Consider the following 12,500-nt stretch of genomic DNA (forward strand, 5'->3'; position numbering starts at 1 on the left):
TTGAATACACAACTATCAGATATACACCAAGATCTTGCATCAAGTCCTTTGGGGAGTAAATTATTTGGTCGTACTTCAAGAATGGATACTCTTAGCCCAGATGATAGTTATATTTTATATTTTTAAATTTAGGAATTTTCAGGGATGTAGTGGAAATCAAGATAAAAATACCGATAACAGTTAAACACTACTGCTTGTTCAATTACCACCCGAATGGTCACAAATTAATTAAAATTACTAGCACTGAAGACCAATAAAACATTAAAAATATAAAATTTAATAATAAGAGAGGATGGAGAAGACAAGAGGATGATAATGCAATATCAAGAGATAAAGATGCTGACCGACAATAAGCAAGTTAAGCTTCAATAAATCTATCGTGATCTGTCTTAGTGGCAGGGATGCTGGCATTTCAGGTCAAGAATATATTTCCAGAGCCCTCTTGAGCACCAATTATTTACAAAGTATTCATACAAGACGATGTAGGGTTCACAGCAATTCTCAACAGAAGTACTGACACAAAGATTCTTTGCTCTTAAGCCCAATCTTTCCTGTTGTCTATGTTATATAGTGCAAATGTGAGCCATCAGCAAACCTAAACTCGACAAACCCAGAAATAAGGGAGGTTTAAGCCTAGATTGCAATGACATTGGTGATACTCTGCTACCTTAAGGCTCGCCTCTGACAAGTTTCTAGGAGGTACTGGAGTCCTCGGTAGTCAGATCAACGTCCTTCCTAAGCAACAACTAGAACCTGTGTTGTCCAGGAAGATAATCATGATGTGAATATCGCTCTTAGTAGGGGATGTCATTAACAATTCTTAGAAATATATTTCTGATTTTAGTATTTCTAACTTTCTAACCGTGAAAAGGTGCGTATTGTATATCTATATCGTTAGTATATACAATCCATACTGCAGTTCACAATCATGAATTTAAAGCATAATCATTGCCCAAGGCGACAATTCGAGTTGCGGAGCGCTGACCTTGTATAGGAGACACTATCAATTATCTGTTCAGCTGATGTACGTCTAGATTTCACTGGTTATGGATTTCTTGGAAAGTTGAAGACATTCGAATACTTTAGGAGAGGATAAAGGTATTTTACAAAGGCAGAGTGCAAAAATATTCTTGAATATTCACTTGAATCCAGGGAGTACCCAGTGTGTTACTGTACTTGCCATTCTATTAATTATACTCTTACTGTTAGTCATTCCATAAGACGTTTAGACAGGAAGTTGAGGATTCTACTCTGTACTGCTCAGGTGGAGGCAGTAAGCAGCTGCACAAATTCGCGCTCTCAGTGGACAAAGAATTAGGGTGACAGAAACTGCTATTCATTCCTCTTCTTATGATCAAACAAACTCGGGTCCAAAGTTTGATCTTCGTCTGACATGGGAGCTTGTGTGCTTATGTACGTTATTTTTGGCTGCACATTCGTTAAAAAAACTCGCTCTGCTGTAAATGCTGAATGCTATTAAAAAAGAAAAGAAAAGAAAGAAACGCACAGGTGCCTTTAAATGCTTGATAGTGCAGTTTCACTATGCTGAAAGTGGAAGACCATTTCATCTTTCAGAACTCTTATTTTGGAGCCGCTGCCACATATCAAAGGATGGTGAACTCTTGTAATACGTTACACACTTTACTAAGATTATTATAATAAGTTTCTAGTTTTGTAATACGTCGATTAGACAATGAACACTGGAATTATAAGAACAGTGTCTTTATCAGTTATATTTGCGTACGTGTATGTATAAACACTGATGTGGTTATTTGATAACTTTTCGTGTGTTTTTTTTATTGTGTATTATTTTGTTTTTTGAATGTACTGGGTTTTATTTTTTTCCTGCTTTTGTTTATGTATGTATATATGCACACCTGCATACACACACACACACACACGCACACACACACACATATGTGTGTGTGTGTGTCTGTGTGTGTGCATAAACAAAAACGAAAAAGATAAATTCCAGTACATTAAACAAATAATAATAATACACAATAAAAAAAAAAAAACGAAAAATCATTAAATAACCACAGACAAAAAAGTCAGTGAAGCCAGAAACAGGTGGTAACTAAATGGGTGGTTGGCAGGTTACATGGTAAACAGGGTGGTTGCAGTGGAAGTGTTGTTTAACTGTGGTTTCATAGTTAGAATGTGGAGTGATTCTGCTTTGATCAGGTCAAATATGTTAAGGTGAGAGGTTAAAATTTTGAAATCAGTATTGTTAAAAGGGTGATTGTGGAGGTGAGCGTGCTCTCTAATTGCTGAGGAGGATGGTTTTCTTAGCTGTAGGCCTGTCCTGATTGACTGTCCTGATCCCACGTACCTAGCCTGACAGTTAGGACAAGTAAACAGGTAAACCACATTTTAACTTAGTTCAGAGTCATACTATTCTTTTTTCTTAAAAAAAAAAAAAAAAAAAAAAAAAAAAAAAAAATCAAATAGTGTTAGAATTGAAAAAAAAAAAAAAAAAAAACGAAGATAGCATTGTCTGAGAATTTTGTTTCATGATTTTCTGAGATCAAAACTAAGACCGCCCATTTATGGAAGTTTTATATATTTGATGTCTTTGTTGACTGTGGTCGATACAGGTTTTGGGTAGAATTTCTAACACAGAAAATTGAAGATGTTGAAAGCCCGGTTGATAAGTGTTGTAAGGCTGTTTAGCATGTAAATATGAGGAATATAGCTGATATAATGAAGTTCATGGCCAGTGAATGTAAGTTTCCTGTAGGCACTAGTGAAGAAGCAGTTATTACGAAAATTTATGCTTTTATCAAGAAATGATAGTTTATTATTTTGTTCAATTTCACAAGTGGACCTCATATTGGGGTGTTGTGAATTAAAGTATGAGAGGAAAGGGTTAATGTGAGAGAGAGCGTTAAGGAGTAAGAGAGTATCATCCATGTAGCGACGATGTAAAATAGGTTTGAAATTAACAGGACAGTTATTCCAACCAAGCTTGTTCATGGTAGCAAAGGAAGGTATTGGCGTAACAAGGGCCAAGTGGTGATCCCATTGCTACACCGTCTATTTGCGTATAAATAGAATCATTAAAGGCAAACACTGAATTGTGAGCAGCTATATCCAATAGTTTCTTGTAAATAGTCTTATTCAGACCATACGAGTTTAAGAGTGATGAGGCAGTTTTGTTCATAATTATATTAGTGGTTTCACTGAGAGGAACATTAGTAAATAACGACTCTGTCAAAACTAGCCATTGTGACAGGCCGTAGTGGTTTAAGGGCAGTATTTTTTTTGGATAAATGAGAAAGAGTTTTCTATGGTATATTCATTTGTAGTTAGTGAAGTGATGATCTTAACTAAGACTTTAGCAACATTATAATTGAAGGTTCCAACAGCAGAAGTGATGGGGCGTAGTGGTTGACCAATTTTATGAATTTTGAGAAGACCATATAATAAACCAGGTTTTGAGCCGAATGTAATTAGGAGGTTGTAAGTGATATCACCGATAGATGTTCTTATCCGGCGTAAGAGTGTTTAATTTGTCTTCCAATTTCAGTAGATGAGTAGTAGTCAGACATGATTGGTTTAAATTTGGAGGCTTAACACAGATTATTAAGGTAGTCCTCTTTGTTTAGGATAACAACACCACGACCCTTATCTGGTTTGGTGATGGCGATGTTATTATCATCTTTTATTTTTTTTAAGGGTGTAAGGAAGGGGTGTGGTTTATGTTTGCTCTTGATATTTTGTTTGAATTTCTTGTAAGTGTCATGTGCCACAGCATCTTTTTTTTTATAAACACAGTTTTTAATGGTGTGGCAAATTTTTTTCAAAACAAAGAAAGAATTGAGTATGGGGAATGGTACTGGGTGGCATACAATATCAAAACCGAAAGGGGTTCCTTTTGTTCATCTGATATTCTATCAGAAAAGTTTAAGATAACCTTATTCTTGTCCACCTTTCTGTTTAGGCCAATTCCTTGTTAGATAGCTTATTATGCCTGAAGACAACATTGCATAGTTTCTTATCACTATTTTGGTTATTGACGGATAACAAATATTTAGAATCGAAAATAGAAATAGAGGAAGTAAACAGAGTGATGTCATCCTCCAGTTTCTTTTTGATGTTAGGAATCTTTTTCTTTTGTTTATTTATTTAACAATCCAAAAGATCGAAGCACCATGAACGAATTTATGAGTGTATGTGTATATATATAATATAAATATAATATAGATATATATATAATTATATACATATACATGTACACACACACACACACACACATATATATAGATAAATACATATATATGTATATACATATATACACGCATATACATATATATATTTATATATATATTTATATAAACATAAATGTATATTTACACACAAACATATACACATACACATATATATGCGTCTGTGTTTATATATATATATATACATATGTACATATATACATGTTTACATATATACATATATGTATGTATGTATATATATATACACGTATATCTATATATATACCCACACGTATATCCATCTATATATATGTATATATATACTTATACATGTGTATATATGTAGATGTATATGTATACATATAATGTATGTGTATATAATATATATAATATACACATGCATGCATACAATATATATAGATGTATATATGTAATATACACATAGATAAATATACTATCTATCTATCTATATATGTATACCTACACACACACACACACACACACACACACTTATATATATATAAGATATATTCATATATATACATACACATATGCATACATGTGTGTGTGTATGTGTGTGTGTGTGTGTGTGTGTGTGTGTGTGTGTGTGTGTGTATGTATGTGTGTGTGTGGCATTCATGTCGAACAAATTGCAAATAGAAGGAAAGGAAACGCGCATTGTGGTGACAGTCAGACTATCAGCTTAACGGTCTGATCCCGGAATGTTATGGGCGTTTCGACGGCACGGAGGTTCCTTTCGAACTGCCCTCACACTTCAAATATGTAGGGGCTACAGTGTCAAGTAACATTCTACCTCATATGTAATCCATTGGTTAGGTCGCGATCTCATTATTTCACAGCATTGATCATGCAAAAAGCTGATATCGCTTCCTATAGGACAACCAATCGTACAGACACGTGTGACAGGTCAGCTTTTGTAGCTGAATGTATACCATACAGCCCTCTTCAATCGCAGTGTTACAGCATATGTGTCATTCGAAATAATTGATCCACTGATATGAAATATGTGATATACAAGCGTAATCCCTGGCGTAATCCTGCTGCTTCTGATAGTGATGCTTTCATGAGGCAAAACTTCTCGATTTGTCTAGTCAGAACTCGGGCTCTTCTCACAGGACCATCTTCACTGGCTATAGCTTCTATCACCCTACCTAGCCTCCATTGATTCCTGGGAGTATGTTGTTCAATAGTGAGGACAAGGTCTCCTTCCTGTAGATTTCGAGATGGCTTCAACTGCCCCTGTTTCATCCTCAATATCGTCTTACTTTCTCTTGATAGATTGCTCTTACTGTGGACGCGACTAGCAAGGCAATTGGGTCATACACGGACCAATGCTTAACATCCCCCTATTTGAGATCGGCTTGTTTGGCAGTCACTCCGACTAAATGTGTATATATAAATGTATATATATATTTCTATACATGTATATGTATATAAGTATACATATACGTATGTGTATATATGTATATATATATGCATGTATATTACATACATATAAACACACATATATACATATACATGTATATGTATATGTATGAATATATGTATGTGTGTATGTATATGTGTATATATAATAATAAATACGCATATATACACATGTAAGTATATATGTAAATGTAAACAAACACACACACACACACACACACACGACAGAAACACAGTAACGTGTACACAAAGATGAAAGGAAAACAGCCACAGTAAGAAATGAAATTGAATCGTAACGTTTCGAACTCTTCTCGAGTTCCTGATCCACTCTGGTATATCATTCGACTGAAGAGGAACTCGAGAAGAGTTCGAAACGTTACAATTCAATTATATTTCTTACTGTGGCCGTTTTCCTTTCATATATATATATACATAGATAAATATAGTATTTATCTATCTATGTACATACCTATATAATACACACACACACACATAATATATAAATATATATAAAACACACACATAATATATAAATATATATAAAACATATATATATGCATATAAATATATATACACATATAAATGTATGCATATATATAAATATATATATCCATATAAATATACATATAAATATACTTACATATATATACATATAAATATAAACATATATATACATAAATATATATAAACATATATATATAAATTAATAAATATATATATATACACGAACATATGTGTATATATACATATATATATATACAGAATAGGCATATATATATATACAGAATAGGCATATATAAATATAAATATATATACATATATAAATTTATAAATACATACATATTATACAAGTATATATAATATATACATACATATATACAAATACATATACATATATATACATAAATATAAGTATACATATATATAGACATACATATAAGCATATATGTTTGTCTGTATATATATGTATATATTATATTTATATACAGACACAAACACATATATAAGTGTATGTATGTCTATATATATGTATATATATTTATATGTATATATATATGTATATGTATTTGTACATATGTATGTATATGTATATATTACATATATACTTATATAATATGTATGTATATATATTTATATATGCCTATTCTGTGTATATATGTAGTTACATATACATAAACATACATATATATATTATATATTATATGTGTATACATATATATGTATATATTATTTATGTATATTTATATATATTTTATATATGTATGTATAATATGTGTATATATATTCTTTATGTGTATATATATTATATATATATGTATATCATAAATAAATATATATGTAAATCATATATATGTGTATATATATAAAATATTTATATATATAATATATTTATATGTATATATATACATATATATTTATATATGATATACATATATATAATATATATACCCACATATATAATATATATACCCACATATATAATATATATATATATAATATATATACACATATAATATATATACACATTTATAATATATATATATATATAATATATATACACATATAATATATATACACATATATAATATATATATATACATATATATAATATATATACACATATATATATAATATATACTCATATATATATAAAATATATAAATATACATAAATAATATAAACATATATGTATACACATATATAATAGATATATATGTATGTGTATGTGTATGTATATGTATATATACATATAAATACATACATATATATATATATATGCATGTTTATTATGGATAACAATAAACGAAACTTTTGTCATTTTTGTTAAATGTTTATAAATCATTTCGAGCAGTTTGTTTTCATGTCTATAGACGTGACCCATCGTTAAGGGGATATTATCGAAACCGGTCAAATATATTCTCATTGTTGTTCAACTCATACTATTATTGCATCATTTAGACTGCTTTGAGATTCTAAATATGAAATAAATTTAAAGATTATCTCACCCTTTTAGGCTTTATTACTAGATTTGGTTAAATATACAAGATTTTTAAATCATATTTATTATCAAAATGGTAGACATTTTACAATATAGTCAGAAATCTTGTTTTTTATTACTCTCTTTTTGGAAGACAAACAACGACTTTGAATATGTGAATATTCCTTCCACTGACTTACATTAAAGTTTCTCTCTATTTGTGATGTATCCTTCCATTCTCCAGATTACACTGGTCATTCTACTCACTCTCTCTCTCACTCACACAAAATCCTTTGATAAAAATTTTTCTCTCATCTTTGACGTTGATGTAGGGTGGATTTGAGGGTTTCTTTAGGCAACTCTAGAACCACAAAAGAAGCCAAGCTGTCTGCACTTCTGACACATCTCTTGCGGGTGGGGGCGGATTTCCTTCGGTGGGTTATCGGATTTCTCGCGCTTGACCTGTCGGTGAAGCCAGAATTGTGTTACTGTTTTTGCTCAGCAAGGCAATGTTTAATTGCTACACTGAGACTAAACACCAAGACGACTAACATTATTTTTGTCTTATAAGTATAAATGATCTATTAGGCATTTAAAGTATTTTTTTTTATATAAGTGCCACCTTATGTTTACATATTGACTACTGCTACAAATACTACGACATACAATTTTTTGAAAAAAGGATTTTTTTCTTATTCTCATATGAAAAAGAAAACCATTACAGTACTTCATATGCAAAACAGTATGAGAGCTTAAAAAAAATAAAGGTACCTAACTAGTCTGCAACTTTTATTGTTTATACACTTCACTCTTCGCCGCAAGGCTGTGAAAACTTTCAATTGCATTTCTCAAATTCAGTCGATACATTTCGTTTTCATATAATATCCACCGAGTGAGCTTCGCGTCCAAATCAGATAATTGGAAAATTCCGATGATCACAAGCATTTACTTGTCCTATTGAAAGGTTTATATAAACAAACCATTGTGAACAGTTTATATTTGAAATTTTTATACCTGCAACTTTATATCATAGAGGTACAGAATGAATTTGGAAAACATTCATCGTTCGGCAGTCAATACCATATAATAGGACTCGGATACGTTGGAGATTCTTACCACGTCGTTCTAACGACCATCGTGATTGAATTTTAATTTTACCCGTATCTCTTACCACGTCCAGATACTCTCTCTTTCTGTTTCTCTTTTACTGTCTCCCCCCCCCCCCCTCCCTTATATATATATCTCTCTCTCTTACTCATCTCTCTTTTCCTCCTAACCCCCCCCCCCCCATCCTCTCAGTCTCAGGCCCCTCTCTCCCTGCATGCGGAGACGTAAACAAAGTCTCAGTGTGTGTTCTCCTATTTTCCACGGTTCCTTTCTGTATTCAGACCTGCTAGACACCTACTGCTGTTTAAAAACAATGTAAAGATCTACTGCTTCCCCGAGGGAAATTAGCTAAATACTTGTTTTGGACTTAGCCTGTAAAAGTAAAAAAAAAGGGTTCTGTGTCTAAGCCCCTCTAACCAATATTGCTTGCCACTGAACATGCGCAGAGCATAAGCCCCGATCCTCCAGCATACCATGACAGCAGCAATTCAGGACTGCCAGGTTCTTGGCTGACTGGGGAACTTACTGGCCTCCCCCTTGATCTCCATTTCACCTACAGCTACAGCCATGCCAGTGGGAACCCCAACAATCACTCCCTAAAGAGATACAGACCAGTTCAAGTGATAGATGCATACCTCATCTACTACATTGCTGATCCTGGAGTGACAGGTCATAGCATTTCGCTCGCTCACTTAGGTCATCCCCCTAACGGTAGGCACATTGCCAAAGGCACATTGCCCAATGCCCAGATAGGCCGGACAAGAGGGCTTCCCATACGGGAGGGGTCACTTCCAGTTGCACAACGGCCTATGAGAAGGGATGGTGCATCAGTCGGCAATGCATAGGTTCCACAACTACCATCACCACTGGCACTGACTGTATATATTTCCTCATTACCACTGTAATGAGGAAATATATACTCCTCATTGCACACTGTGGTGGGTGGGGAGGTAAGGAAATGAAGAATTCATATTTGTTCTGCAAATTTACAAAGAACTGGCTCTTTCTCTGGAACATCACATGTTACTCTGGAACATTTCCAGCCTCCAAAGGGTAAACATGGGAATCAAAATGCTTCCCGAGCTCCCAGACCAGGTAAGAAGAAAATATATTTTTAAAGTGCATCACAAGATAGTTGAGGTGTGTCAATCTGATCCTCGGATCAACCCACAGCGAGATGGTAGCCTGGTAGTTGAGGTTTTGTCATCAGATGAGTGACCATCTGTGTGATATGCAACATTCCTGGGGCCCCAAGTCACATGTTCAAACAAAAACTCAATTAATGCAAGGGAATTGTCTTTCCCTGAGACTGAGGAGGTTTTCTGAGAAACTGTTAGAGGAACTAACAATGTCAAGGTAGAGGCCGTAATGCGTTTAAGAAGAAAGGTGATGGTGTGGAACAATCAACACCAGCTCTTCTTCTAACCTTCGAAACACTAGCCCTTCCAGAATCCGTTAAGTTGGCAAGGTAAAGCCTTGTGTACCCAACCCTATGTAGTGCTTCCACTGCCAGGGTTATGGGCATGGAACCAACTTGCCATTTTAAGGAAAATTTGTTACCAAGTGTGTGTGGTAAGTGTAGTACAACAGGTCATCAAGGAGATGACGACAACTGCCCAGGTCCAGTCTGCTATCACTTCAAAGATGGCAATGTATAAGGTACAAGTTTGAAAGAGATGTATTGGTAATAAGGAGTAAGGAAATGGTTTTCCAGAGGGAAAGCAAAGCAGCCAGATAAAGTTCTTAACATCGGTTCTAGCCCAACCTCCTTTCTGTCATCCCGTATCTTCCAGTACTTCTTAGACCACTCATTTTGCCACTACAGTTCGACCTCAGTCCTCAAAGGAAGTTTCAGATCCAGAAACTGCCTCTAGTGGATAGTGCCACCAGAAGTGGAATAGGAGTGAGAGGTCTACTGAAGAGACTCCTCCCAAAGTAAGGTCATTTGAGCCATCAGGCGAGGCTCCAGAGACCTCAATAGCGACAGCTACAGCTGCCACCACATCTACAGAGGCCTCTGCTTCTGGTCAGAGCGCACCTGAACGAAAGGCTCAGATCCGCCGTTTGCCAAGGCAAAGGAATCTTGAACCTGTCTAAAGAAAGCTTGTGGAAATTAGTTCCACAGATAAACATCTCTCCCTCAATGGTTATGTTTCTTATGTTCATAATGTTAGGAATGGGCTCATCACTTATATCCACTCCTCTATTCAACACCAACTACTCAGTCCATCTGATGATAACAGTACCATTTTTCAACTTCTTGAGGTTAAGCTTGGAGAAGGAACGGTTCGTCACTGCATTGTCTATTTGGCCCATAGTAGGATGAATATTAATGCTCTGCCTACTCCAAGGAACAACAATCACATGCTATGATGTTGACATCTCCATTCACTCCAAGTCCCGGAAAATTTGCAGCGCTTCATTCATTTACACATCTTCCTCTTCATGTGACCTCATCTGAAGAAAAGCAGGACCTCCTCTCTACAAAACCTACGAACACAACCTGAATTTCTAGTGGGCCCCAGCATTATACCATTCTGCACACAGTATCTTATTTCACGTCTTCCCACCACCCGAGAACGTATACATGTCCATCCTATTGGATTACCAATGCAGCTGCAATGAATTACAATTGAATCCCTCTGCTGGCTAGCCAACATAACTACTGGGGTCTCCATTCCTGTGGCCAGAAATATCTTTATAGATTTTATCATTCTCCAGCTCTTAGTCAACTCTTGAAGAGTCCACTAGGAATGAAAACATTCAAGAGTTTCATCTTCCTCGTTTAGCGGAAAGAATCTATGCCAATGTAACATAATTGCTCCACATTATGTAGGCATCTTTTAGAATGACACTTGACCCTCTTTCTCATCACCCACAACTCCAACCAGGTGGTGGCTGTGCTCCTATTAGAAATGTTTGCAGACCTTAGAAGATTGGATATTAATGTTCCCAAGAGGAAATTGACGATGGTCCTCTCCTATTGCAGATTCCTCCTATAGCCATTTCCTGCACATTCACTTGTAGGAGGGACTTACCATGTAAAAATAAACAATTAGCCTTGGAGGCCACTGCTAAAGTAACGTCTTCCATTCCTTCCTTCCCTCCCCCCCTCTAAGTGGACGGCTCATTACAAACGGATGGTAGTGCAGGCTGTGCTGGGTTCTCTTCTACATTGGAACCGCTGTATGAAGGATGAACTGGATGGGCTTCTAGGTGCTGTTAGCCTGTTTCTACGCAACAGAAGCAATGGACTGGTTGTTTGTGACTCGCAGTCTGCCCTTTGTTCCCTCTCCTTCCCCAACCATGAAGCCTGTGGCTTAGTTAATCACATACTGCTCCATCTTGCCACAGCCATTGGACATGCACTTGTAATACATTTCCTATGGATTCCCTCGCATGTCAGAGTAACAGCTAATGATGTGGTGGACCTTCTTGTCAAAGCTGCCTGCATGCTTGTACTACCTGCTACTGCTGACGCCTCTCCGTCCACCATCTCCCATTGCAAGCAGAGGATACATGCTTCATCTCCACCTCTCGTACCTATAAGTACCGACGCTGGTAAAAAGATAATATGTGGTAGCTGCCCGGCAGGTGGGAGAGTCAGAGGACATGCCTATGTAATCACTGTGTAAGTTGTGATGAACACAATGCCAACCACCTTCAGCATTACTGCCTCGAGTGTCCGATTTTTTTTTTTTTTTTTTTTTTCTTGGGAGGCAAGGTTGGAGAGCGAACCGGGCACATTTCTGGGGTGCTTA

At 35.3% G+C, this 12,500-nt stretch overlaps 1 protein-coding gene across 1 annotated transcript in view; it reads right to left on the reverse strand.

The window, feature by feature from the left end:
* Positions 1–7,701: 7,701 nt before the first annotated feature.
* The window catches only part of LOC125030353 (zinc finger CCHC domain-containing protein 24-like), a 7,336-nt gene continuing 2,537 nt past the window's right edge, over positions 7,702–12,500 (reverse strand). The window contains exon 3 of the mRNA XM_047620359.1: positions 7,702–8,094. Coding sequence (XP_047476315.1) covers positions 7,984–8,094 — 111 coding nt within the window. The 3' untranslated portion in view covers positions 7,702–7,983. The remainder of the gene's footprint in view (positions 8,095–12,500) is intronic.

Source organism: Penaeus chinensis, chromosome 11, assembly GCF_019202785.1.
Source record: "Penaeus chinensis breed Huanghai No. 1 chromosome 11, ASM1920278v2, whole genome shotgun sequence".
In the NCBI taxonomy this organism is placed as follows: domain Eukaryota; kingdom Metazoa; phylum Arthropoda; class Malacostraca; order Decapoda; family Penaeidae; genus Penaeus; species Penaeus chinensis.